The 12,049-nt window shown below is 36.9% G+C and overlaps 1 protein-coding gene across 1 annotated transcript in view; it reads left to right on the top strand.

Annotated features, from left to right (window-relative positions):
• The window catches only part of RP1 (RP1 axonemal microtubule associated), a 184,886-nt gene extending 179,758 nt beyond the window's left edge, over positions 1 to 5,128 (top strand). Inside the window, exons 58-59 of the mRNA XM_030012421.2 lie at positions 2,037 to 2,112; positions 4,781 to 5,128. Of these exons, the coding sequence (XP_029868281.2) occupies positions 2,037 to 2,112; positions 4,781 to 4,835 (131 nt within the window). The 3' untranslated portion in view covers positions 4,836 to 5,128. The remainder of the gene's footprint in view (positions 1 to 2,036; positions 2,113 to 4,780) is intronic.
• Positions 5,129 to 12,049: the final 6,921 nt, after the last annotated feature.

The raw sequence follows: 12,049 nt of genomic DNA, 5'->3' as shown, positions 1-12,049 counted from the left end.
AGGTGGCAAGGGTTTATCATATCTAGGATGAGCCATGCAAAATTCTGCAAATAGCAGTTCCTGTTTAGCCAAAAGTTGAACAGGTTTTTTTCTAACTACCTAGTCATGTTGTACATGTTACAGTATTGAAAACTCAAAAAGAAAAAAAACCAAACCTGTTGAAATACCTGTAATAAATAAAATCCTCCTGCTGACTTTCATCTTATTCGTGTTAGCTGCTGCACATGCACACAATTCAACTTAGAACTGATATGGGAAGGTAACTCCACACCAGCAGACTTCCAGTGCTCTGAGAGTTGAACAGAAGTCTTCAGGGGAAATACAGGTTGAACGTTTATTTCCCGGGTCCCAAACTATCAACAACATGATTATCTTTCCTCTCTGTGTCCTGATCAACATCATGTAGCTGCTAATACTGCCTTCCTAGCACAGCTGGTGTGTGTTGATTCCTCTTACATCCATGACTACCTTCCTCTAAATTTTTCTCTGAAATTATCTCCAAGCGTCTTTTGTCACATCAGCTGTTATTCTCACAAGCATCCTCAAACGTAACACCTCTTTGAAATGTCATCTGTTTGCTAATCTTTCTTAGCTGCCTCTGGATTTCTCCATACCTGGAGATTTCAGTGAGGTTTCAGTTGGAGTTTTGTCAATAAAGGATAAAGCATTAGATTTTAAACTTTTCAAGAGAGCAAATATGCCTTCATATCCGTTTGTAAAGTGCCGTGTAAATTTGAGAGACTGTAAATTTTTATTGCTGATAATCTTGACTCTGAATTACAAAGATTTCATGAAAGGTCATATATTCCAAGTAGAGTCTATGATATATTAAACCATTCACAAGATTTCATTAAAGAAGTTCCAGAAGTACTTCACAATATCAATAAATGAGTCTTGCAAATTGAAGATAAAAAATGTAGATACCTTTATGGCCTAGTTATGCTAGCTAATTGTTTGAAAATGTTCATGAAACGTGAGAAACATTGCTATGCCTTTATGTTTTATCTAAATTGGTATAATTTGCAAATATTTTTATATTACATTTGTAGCCTACCTACAAATAAAAATATTTTTAATGGTTTAGCCTACTTAGTATTTTGTCCAAATATTTGAAACACAAAATAATTTGTTAGAATATAGTATTTTATCTCTAGGCTATGCAAAGAATACCGAAAGGTTTTCAGCTACTGGCAGTATGATCCTAATTAGTTTTTAAATGTTGTCATTAAGTATTTGCATTGGCAAACATGACTAAAGATGTCAGCACAAACATTGTATATCTATAATAAAGTTTTATTTTTAAAATCTTCATATTTTAATATTCTATGAAATAAAATTCTATAGCACAAGAATAAAGGTATTTTTCACACAGCAAACTAGGAGATTATAACAGATTATTAAATACATTCTGAAAGCTAAAACAGATACGAGTGTTGGCCTAAATGGAGATGCTATTCTGAATCACGACTGCTAGAGAAATATGCATATGAGAAGCATTCAGCTTCACCACTTAGTTTATATAAGTATTTAGTATTTATATCAGTAATTAGAAAGGAGTAGTAGAATTTCTCTTTTCCTATTGTTTAAGGGCTTGGGTTATCATTAAAGAAGTTACATCTATTGACAAAGGCTATCTGTTTTTATTGTTTTGGTGGACACTGAAGATCAAAGCCCACCAGGGGTGTACTTTGAGTGCATTTCAGAGTACCAAAAAGGGCAAAATGGGATTTCAAGAATGTATTCAATATTACCATGCATTCTGCTTCATTTGCCTGTTCTGTTCAATATGGAAAAACGAGTTAAGCTGTAATAAAAATCTTACTTTATACTTCCTGTCAAAAACTTCAAAGACCTTCTCTGTAAAATTGAGAGAAGTTGGTAGTAATTTGAATCATCTACATTTCAGTTTTCTTATTGATATTGAATACATTTGGAAGTACTGAACCCCAAAGGATTTGGAAATGAAATCAGAAATCTTTCTTATGTTTTATTTGTGTTTTGGTTATATTAAATTTGCTCTTTTTTTCCTTCTACAGCAAGTGGCTGGTTTCTGGAAAAAGTAGAAATCACAGATGCATCTAGGAATTCAGTGTATTGCTTCAACTGTAACAGGTCAGTAGATCAGTTCATCATCACTCTGTAGGTGCTGTTTTATTTTTAACAAGAATTAGTAGTAGTCTTTTTAGTCTCTCAGTTGTTTCTCTTCTGGTTTTCTAAAAAAGTAAGAAATTTTAACCATGCTGTGTTCCTATCAGTCCATCCCCAGTAACTTTTGAACCCTTTGGCCAATTTCAAACCAATTAGTCAGAAGAATATATAGAGGAAGACACTATATTTTTCCAAGTTATTAAAACTGGATGACTGTAGGAGGGAAAGACACAATTTAGTGCCTTTGCCAAGACAAGATATTAGTATGCCATTTTCAAGAGGTAGAAACTGTCTGGTGAACCATTACACAAGTATTAGTACATATGTAGCTCTGACAAGCAGATCATGGGTATGCAAAGAGGCATCGGAGTGAATCAGAAATATGGGATGGTGGGAGGATGGTAGGATATGTCAGTATAGATACAAAACTGGAGAAAAAGTAGTGTATTTATTTTATTGAGCAAAAGCAACATTAAAATTCTGTTTCAGTGTCTACTCAGTATGGGTCTAAGACATATTCAGCAAATAGGGTAAAGATAAAAGAAACCTTTTTATAATGTAATGTAAGAGGATAATGATCTAAATTTAGACATTTATTTGGATAAAGGGATGCTGGGGTAAAGGCCTTTTAACGTACAAAAAGAAAATCCACTTCGGTCTGTGTCAGACTGAAACAATATACTTTCAGAAGTTGGAAATTAAATTGAAAGGTATATTTGGAGTTTGCTACAGTATACAGTTTACAGTCTAAAGAATTTCAGAATAAACAGCAGAAGCAAACATATTCATGTCTTCCTAAGTGTAAAATAGATTTTTAATGCATCTGGAGAACAGACAAGTGTGAAAACTTACAAGTTTCCTACATCCAGAAAGAGGGACATTACGTGGTGGTTTGAAAACAGAAATGGTAGCCAACAATATTTAATTTTATCTTTCCCCTAAATGTTTCTGTAAATTTGACGATTCATGGAAACCAAATCCCAAACCTGTACCCTAAAAAGCAATATTTTTTTAGTTCTTGGATAGTCAATTGGACTCTACAGTCTAAGTCATGAGAATGTGAGGCGGTTACCAACCTCAACATTCAACTTCTTCCAACAACATTAAACTTCTTTCAACACATGTTCAGGTACTATCTAATCTTCTAGATACCTAAATTTAGGTTAGTGGGCATGAGCAAAAGTCCTTAGACCACAATATCACTCAGGTGCACAACATAATCCATGATGGGATTTTCAGTTGATGTCCCTCCGCCTCTTGTAAGAGTTCTCAGACCACACTAGTCAGAGGAAGATTCCTGAAAAAGATAGCTTGCAACTAACATCTTTTTCTAGAGGCGTTTTTTTTTTTCAGCTTTATTTAAAGTCTTATGGTAAAAACACAAAGGTATGTAAAAGACCCGTTTGGAGCAAGAACTTGAATCACATCACTGATGTGGGGGAGTGACTGACACAGATTGATTCTACAGACTGCTGACTAGGACATTTAACTGGGCCCTTGGTGGGTTAGAGTCATATTCTTACCTTAATGTATACCTACTTACTCAAAATGGAAGAATTACAGTAGGAGAGATTAGGAGGTCCACTCCAGAGTACTCAGTGACCCAGAGGCTATGGGACACTGCTCAGATGCAGGAAACTGTAAGTTCATGTCCCTGTTCCAGCTCAGACATGGAACTTCTCATCTTATAACCTACTGGCGGGAATAGGTTCATTCTCTCACAAAGAAAAGAATCCTCTGATACAAATACTGTCTCTAAAAGATAATCATCACTCAGAAACCTGAAAGGAGGTGGGCATCCTTTACTAACTCATTTAAATGCCTGTTGTCTAGCTTACATGTCACAACTTTCCTTGGCTCTGAGACTTCCACGAGCAATTTTACCTGCCAAGATTAGTTGTGTTGCAGCCTGGAACTGTTTAGCTTCAGCCATACCTCCCAGCTGTTCAATGATGCAGCTTCAGATGTGAGCTACATTAACGCTGTACCGGCTCAGAATCCCTCCCATACTAGTTCCTTAGCAGACGTCACATCAGGTAGTCTGTCATAAGCCTTGCAAAAGTGTTAGAAGCTTTTAAACTCTTTCTGGAAATTAATATCATTGTCTCCATGGTTCCAGTTAACACCGGTCTACCTGAGCTTTGGACTCAGGTCTATTTACCATACAGTCAATCCTAAAATCTCCATAGGCTCTTGCAGAGCAGGGATTGGACCCACCATGCAACTCAGTATTTTGTGAACCAACAAGGAGATATAAGAAATAAACAGTCCCTGGAATGGAATACATGCCCAATAACCTGCTATCACAGAATAGTTTTGCTTACTCTAAATTACCCTGATTTTATGCCACTCAATGAAACAATCTACTTGCCACCTATATGACCAACAAATAAAATGAATGTATATTTCATAAATACATTTATAAAGTTAATTACACTTTTAAATTATGCATATATGGATACTAAAAAGAAATAATCACTGTTTTCTTCAAGTTGGCTACTGCTTCTGTATAAAGCAATATAAAGACTCTCCTAGAAATCCAAAGGTGCAGAAGCAGGCGCTCATGATTTGTCTGTTTGTTAAGTTTTATATATGCTGTGTCTATGACAGGTTTTTATGTTTTTCCCTTAAGGTGGCTTGCTGAGGATGAAAGCAATGGCCGCACCATAGTGCAACTTTATCTATAGCTGCTTGATTTCTGATTCTTTCTGCGTGTGTTGCTTCTCCAAATTCACACTGATTTGATTTACTTGTGTTTTATAATTCTGAAGGTATTGTAATTACTGTGAAGGAATGTCAAAACAATGCATTAAAAACATCACAGTAAATTAAACACACGTAATGTTGAACACTGCATTCTGATCCTATTAGAGATGCTCAAAAACTTTGCATGACTGAAATTTAGAAAACAGAAATTTAAATCTGTAACATGGCTCTGTGGACTTGATCTGAGCATTCATAATGGTAGACATATGTAGTAACATACTCAAATATTTTTGTTTCAGCAATGATTTGTGGGTAAGTTAAATTTAGCTCTTGTGTCAAATCTGTAATATTTATTAATTTGATGAACCTGTTTCAGTTTCAACATTGATTAAAATTTAGATTTTCTCAAAATCATTTTCCAAACAAACTGCACAACTCTTCAGCCTTACCATATATTGCTTCCTTTTTGTATAAGACCATAACAGAAAGTAATAAAGAATTTGTTATTCAGGAGTTCACCCTGTGTCAGTAAGCCTCCCACTGACATTTGATTGTAAAATCTTGTAGCTGAGCCAGAACCTCAGCTGAGAACCTTTAGATTCAAGGGGTCTCTGAAGAGAAGCTGTTATCAGTAACATTGCAATATCTTACTGGCAGGCTTAGGCAGCTCCCTGCTCAGCTTGATGACTTTTGCAGTGCCCCTTCTTAGCCACCTAACTGGCTTTCCAGTGCTATATGTGTGAATGGCTTTACTTCCAAAAAAAGCCCAATTCTTTTTGAAAATGCACAATAAATAGAAACATATTTAGCTATAAATGCACAAATTAATGTTTGGGTTGGTAGGGTTTGACATTGCCAGAATTGATTCAGGAAGGGTGTAGGATACAGATGAGTCTGAAATGAAATCATGACTTGCACATAACATGAAGTTTCATGTGTGTGATCAGAATACAAATATTGTATATGAGCTACATAGGGCATCCCTCTGTTTAATCAAAGGGTCCAACTTTAGTACCTCCAACATTTAAAATCTATATGAAGATCTGAATTTTAGACCTGTTTCACTCTCAAGGCACTACCATGTTCTGTAGCAGCAATGTGCTTTCTATAATTATAAGAATTAAATGAGTTTCTAATCTGTGCTGATGAAACATTGTCTGGCTGTCTTTTTAATATGTTTAATGTTTATTTACTCACATTATTCTGTGAAATGAGGAACCTTGGCTGATATCTGCATGGGTGATGAGATTTCAGTTTGACACAAAAAAATAATGAACACATATAATGGGTCTTGGTAGGTAATTTCATTTTTATCTACCTTATACGTCATCAAAGGGAGTGCTAATGTAAGGTGTGGATGTGATCAGAGTGAGCAATGGAACAGAGTAAATTTCTTCTAAAAGTGCTCTTTTTGCTCACACTGCTACCACGCACACAGGAATGGATTTGAAATTGTATCCCCAGAGTGCATGGTTCACTTACTTAGTATCAGTATTCATTACACTGAATCACTTTGTTGTGATCTATTATGTGATTTGTTTCATTATTATGTCTTTCATTAATAGTTTGTAATACTAGCTCTCTTTGATGCCATTTCTGATTTATCAAGTGTAAATAATGCCTTCCTAATCTGTTTTTCATTACTAACAGTGAATACCCTCCTTCAGCAGATGCCTTCTGTATTTGAAAATTATTTTCTCTACCTATACGGTGTACAAATCAGGTTTTGGATTCGCTTCCCTGGATCCAGAGCCATATAAACACCTCAACCCTTTCACTAACAGGACCACCACAGCAGTGGGCTTAATTTTGAGCGCATCACAGGTGCTTGCAGCACATATTACCAGGGGGTTACACTTTGATAACAAAACCTGAAATACCGTAAGAACCCCCTTCTCAGGTCTTGCTTGGAAGACTTGTCAGCTAGCATATTTAGCTTGTGGCTAGTGCCAAACCCCAAACTTGCCTCTTCCACATGGTATATACAGTGATGTCTGCTGTGTTTGGCACAGAAATCACTTAATCTCTGTCCTTGCAAGTGGGACAATTTTCGGACAAAATTGCTGGCCAAAGACAGAGACATTACAGAGGTGCCACCTCGTGTCCACTCTGCTGTTGCTGCACAGCAAGGGTGCTGCCTTGCTTTTTTCCTCCCAGCACCCTGCCCGACCTGTGGAGAGCCTGGGCAGATACTGACACTACTGATGCCTCCACAGGGAACAGAGATGTAGCATGGAAAAGATACTGCCCTTTGTTGACTGGGTCAACATGAAACCCAGGCATTTCGCACCCATGGGAGCCTTGGAAGGAGCAGTGAGGTAACTCCATCAGCTGGAAGAGGCAAGGCTGTGGTGGAGAGAAGGGTTTGACTTCTGCTGCCTCTCTATGATGCAACCTGTCCTTGAAGATCTGTGTGAGAGGGCAGTGCCCAGAGGATTTTGCTATTATTATTATTATTATTATTATTATTATTATTATTACTATTATTATTATGAAGCAAGAACATTTGATTTTGCACTGCAGAGAAAGCCTGGAGCTGGGTGCTAAAATACAGACCCTGGAGACCATAACATAGTCTCTTAGACATAACACAGTCTGAAAGTATCCATTAAGGGTCCAGTATTAGTTAACTCTATCTTTTTTCCTTATCCACTTCTCCTGGTGTGCTTTTATATATATTATTAGGTTGATGTAGGTGACATATTTCTGCCCATTGAAGCCCTTAAATGTCTCAGTTTCTCTTGCTGATGATGTTAAGGATTTGAAAAAAATATGACCATGTTCTGACTGGCTCATCGGACCATTTAATATTCTCCCACTGCCTTGCTGAAACTCATTATACAAACGAAAGGATTCCCTCCTCCCAAGTACGTATGAGCAGTTATATTGCATCTATCCATCCTGTAGTTTGTCAGTTGTGGAAATGGAATGAGAACAAGAAAAAAGGAAGTACCAAGTGCTCCTTTTTGAGTTCCTTTAGAAGTCTTGGATAAATACCATCTAGTCCTGGTGTGTTGTTAATATTTATAAATGTGTTTGAAATATAAACATCCTCAGCTCGCACATCAATTTAAAATGGTCCCTTGGACTTCTTCTCCATGAAGAAAAGCAGTAGTCTGGAAAAGTCCATGAACTCCTCTGTACTGAGCAGTGCAAAGCAGTGTCATAACTTTCTGTGCTGTGGCTGAATCGTTGTTGTACAATTCTTTTGCTTGGCTTGAATTAATTTTAAACAGGTGAACCAAAAAGGGGAAAGGCAATGGGACTTTTCTTCTCCAAACTTTTGAAAATTCTTAATTACATCTTAAATTCAGAGTCACAGGGCATGTTAATATCCCCTTAGGCATTCCATAAAAGCTTTTCCCATTTATCATAAAACATGATGCGCTTGGCTGTTCGTTGGTTTCTGCATGCACAATGGCAGTGAAAGACTTGTCAGCATTGTACAAAGCCTGGTTGCAAGCTCGCTTCCTGTGATGTCTTCCCATATGTCTACGTCTTCTGCTCTCATTCGTTATATATTTATGTCTATCTTTGATTATATTTTTAAATACATACTATGAAGCAACATGAAAGGTAACTGACATCTGTTTCTAAATAATAAATGCAAATTTAAGAAATCCTGAGTTAAATCTTTCAAAAATTCTAAGAAACAATTTCTTCTTTCATACATAATATTAAAATCCATATGCTGTCATCAAAGCAGGACTGTTCTCAGTCATTCTGGCTGCTTAAACCTGGAATTCATTTATCTATCTACCTACCTACCTATCTGTTTATTTAGACTGTACAGTTGAATGTATTTACATGTTTCTAATGTTTAGACATTCTGGAAATGTAATAAAAGAAACTACAGCCCCAATTCACCATGAAATTTAAATATGTGCCTAAAATGTAAGTATATGCCTAAACCATAAGTATATAAACAGTCTCACTAAGTTTGATTTATAGGCTACTTAAAGTTAGGTGTGCACCTAAGAACCCTGCTACATTGCATCTCTTCCTTTCCAGATCACATGTAGTGGGTGCGTATGCGTTGGCATTTTCACATGAACCTTCACACGCTACAGAAAAGAGATTTAGGTGTGCAAAATACGCCTGTCAGCATCAGTATGTTATAAAACAAAGTAATTTCTGAAACCAGGGAACATTCCAGAGCATCCTTTGTAATTCTAAAAGTGGGCTAACATATGGAGATACTTGATTCATGCTTTTCTCAATTTTAAAGGCAAGTTTATAGTTCAAAAATGTTTCTGTGTGAATCTACATGTAGGTCTATAAATAAAATAACCCCAGGCTAAAGCAAGCAAGCAATAGCTGTTTATACTCAATATGTTTTAAAAATATATGGTATTTTAATATTAATTTTCTAAACAGCGTACCAATTTACCAATGTATTTCTGATTTGTGCTTATGTTAATTTGCTGAAATATTGGCTTCATTGAAAGGAAATGCCTTCTCCCTTTGCAATGAAGTATCTCAGTTATTGGAGCATACAGTGGCATGTGCCTCTTGTGAATGAAGCTGTTTGGACAAAAAGGCAATTAAGTACTTTAGTGTGTAAATATTAAACATACAGCCTATATTACAACTTCCACTGACACTTGTGTGTATAGTTTAAACATGAATCTATTGAAAACATCTGAAACTTGTGAACATTTTGTAGAATAATTCTCACTTGCTGCTTCTAAAGAAATTGATTGCATGTGCATGTGTGCCTGAGGGCACTGTTTTAACATGGAAAACTAGTTAAAGTCAGATGTATGGAAGACAGAATAGTAAGACGATGTCAGAATGAATGAGAAAATAGATGTTCATCAGATTCTCCAACAGGTCACCCCAGCTTTACGTCATATGCATCAAGACAGAGAGAAGCACAATGCAGGAAAAGCCATTGGGTGTCCTTGGGAGAGAAATAAAACGTTTATCAGAAGGTAGAAAAGAAGGGGGAAGGAAGGAAATCTGCTAGCAGATTCACCAGATCTTCTGGAAGAAGTCACCAGAGAACTCCTTATGGCTTAGGACTTCATTTATTTCTAAGGGGGGTCTGCTCAGGAGCTTTGCTCGGCAGCAGAGACTGGCCCGTTGCAAGCCCTGCCAGGACAGCATGGTTCTGCACAGCTCCTTCAGGATGCAGAACTGCTCCCCAAAGGACTGACTACTGTAAGAAAGGCAGGTTTTGTGCCAAGATACTGCCATAGGGTGTCAAAAGCAGGCACAACAAACTCATTCTAATGCTTCAGTTACTCTGAGCTAGAAGAAAATGCAGAAACATCAAGCACGAAACTGGAATTGTCAAAAGTACTGCCAAATAAAAGAAAAAAAGACTTGGGAACCATTTGGAATGAACGCATGCAAAAATTGATTAGACCTGTACAATATACTGATAGTCTAATGGCGAAATGAGAGAACTACAAGCAAGAGCTTGAGTGTATTTTGATAGGGCAGTCTATACAATATAGCTAAAGAGGACTGGGAAAAAGGTCACAGTTAGGAACCTGAAGAAATAAAAAACACTTTAAAGATAAGAGGATTGGAACCCAGAAGCTTATTTCCTGGACATTTAGGTTTGAGCTGATAACAGTCTACAATGAAAAAAACAGAAAGACACACACACACAAAAAAGTATTCCTAAAGTAGACAAAGGTGATGTGATATTGTAGGGCGGGGGGGGGGGGGGGGGGGGGTGGGAAACAGGAGTTGTAATTCAGAACAAAGCAAAAGCAGTACTTGTGATACCCATAAAAATGTTTTCTTTAAACAAAGGTGCAGAAAAAGGAAGCCAAGAATAAAATCTCCTTCAGAAAAAAATTAGCTTTACATGAGAAATGAATGTGTCAGTACTTGGTTTATGAAATATGTATCGATGTCTGTGATCACATTTTCGCCCTTCAATTATATTTTGCATTTAATAATTTCTGAGGTTTAGTAACAACATTGGCTTGCTGAATGCATGCTGGTTTGTACACAGTGTGTATACAAACTCTTCTGGCCATGATACAGATCCATAGAAGCTATGTCAGTCTAACAGAGAGGAAATTTGGTTCTGTTTCTTGGAAGCAATTTCTTCAGTACTTACATATTATTTGGGATCCTTTCCATTTTTTACCTTTTAAGTGAGAAAACAAAACAGAAGACATTCCTCTGGAAGTATCAAACGGCCTTAAATTTAATTTAAGTTTAAATGTTCATCTATTGCACTGCCTTCATTTAACAGATACTGTTAACATGAAAATCAAGTGGGAAAGAATATTATTCCCCTCACAAATGTGACAGTAGCTGAATCCAAGAAGAGAAAACCAAACCAACCAACCAAAAGAAACAAAAAAGGAGAGAGGAGAGGAGAGAAAGGAGACAAACCAGAAAAATGTAGGGAAGAAAGTGTAAAACTCTCCCCACCACAATAAAATGTCTGGCAAACTGAACACCTTTCAGACTTACAGGTCTGATCTAAAGCCTACTGCGGTGAACTGGAGTCTTGCTAGGCGATGGATCAATCCCTTTGGTCAAATTCTTCCCCTCAGTGAAGCGGCTGAGGGTAAATAGACCAGAAAATTTGCCCCACATCTGGGGCAGGGAGGGGAGGATGTAGGGACACTTGGTCCCAACAGTTACCTCCTTTTAGTGTGTTGGACCTTGATTGCCGCTGTTTTATTCCCTCCATCTTGAATCTTCAAGTTACTCTCTTACCCCACACCCAGCCCGAGCAGTTTAGGTTAGGATTCCAGCTCTAGGAACACAGTTGTTCCCCCCCCCCCCCCGCCGTGTATCACACTATAACCACCCTTACAAATTTGTAGCTTCTTTTAGACCTGTATATGTCAGACAGACTCAATTAAAGTAACTTAAAGTGCACACCGAACCATTTTATTAAAGATGTAACTATAAATAGAATAACACTAGAAACTTGTTGGTATATATAAAGCACCAACTTGCAGCTGAATTAGCATCATTATTAAGCACCTTCTCTGCTGACAAGGTAATCTTAAGTGAATATATTGTATTATATATAGGTGCTGACAATTATTAAAAGATGCCTTGAGAAAGAAGCAATTTCCATTAAAAGTCTAAGGCAATAACAATCATATAGACTGTAATGAGAATGAAATTAATATGGGGTTACAAAAGGAATAGAAATAAAAGTACAGCTACACCACTGTAACAGAGATTGCGGAGCAAATGTGTATTATTTAAG

Source organism: Aquila chrysaetos, chromosome 4 (genome assembly GCF_900496995.4).
Source record: "Aquila chrysaetos chrysaetos chromosome 4, bAquChr1.4, whole genome shotgun sequence".
Taxonomy (NCBI): domain Eukaryota; kingdom Metazoa; phylum Chordata; class Aves; order Accipitriformes; family Accipitridae; genus Aquila; species Aquila chrysaetos.
Note: the sequence above shows the minus strand (reverse complement) of the source record. Positions and strands in the feature narration are given on the sequence as shown.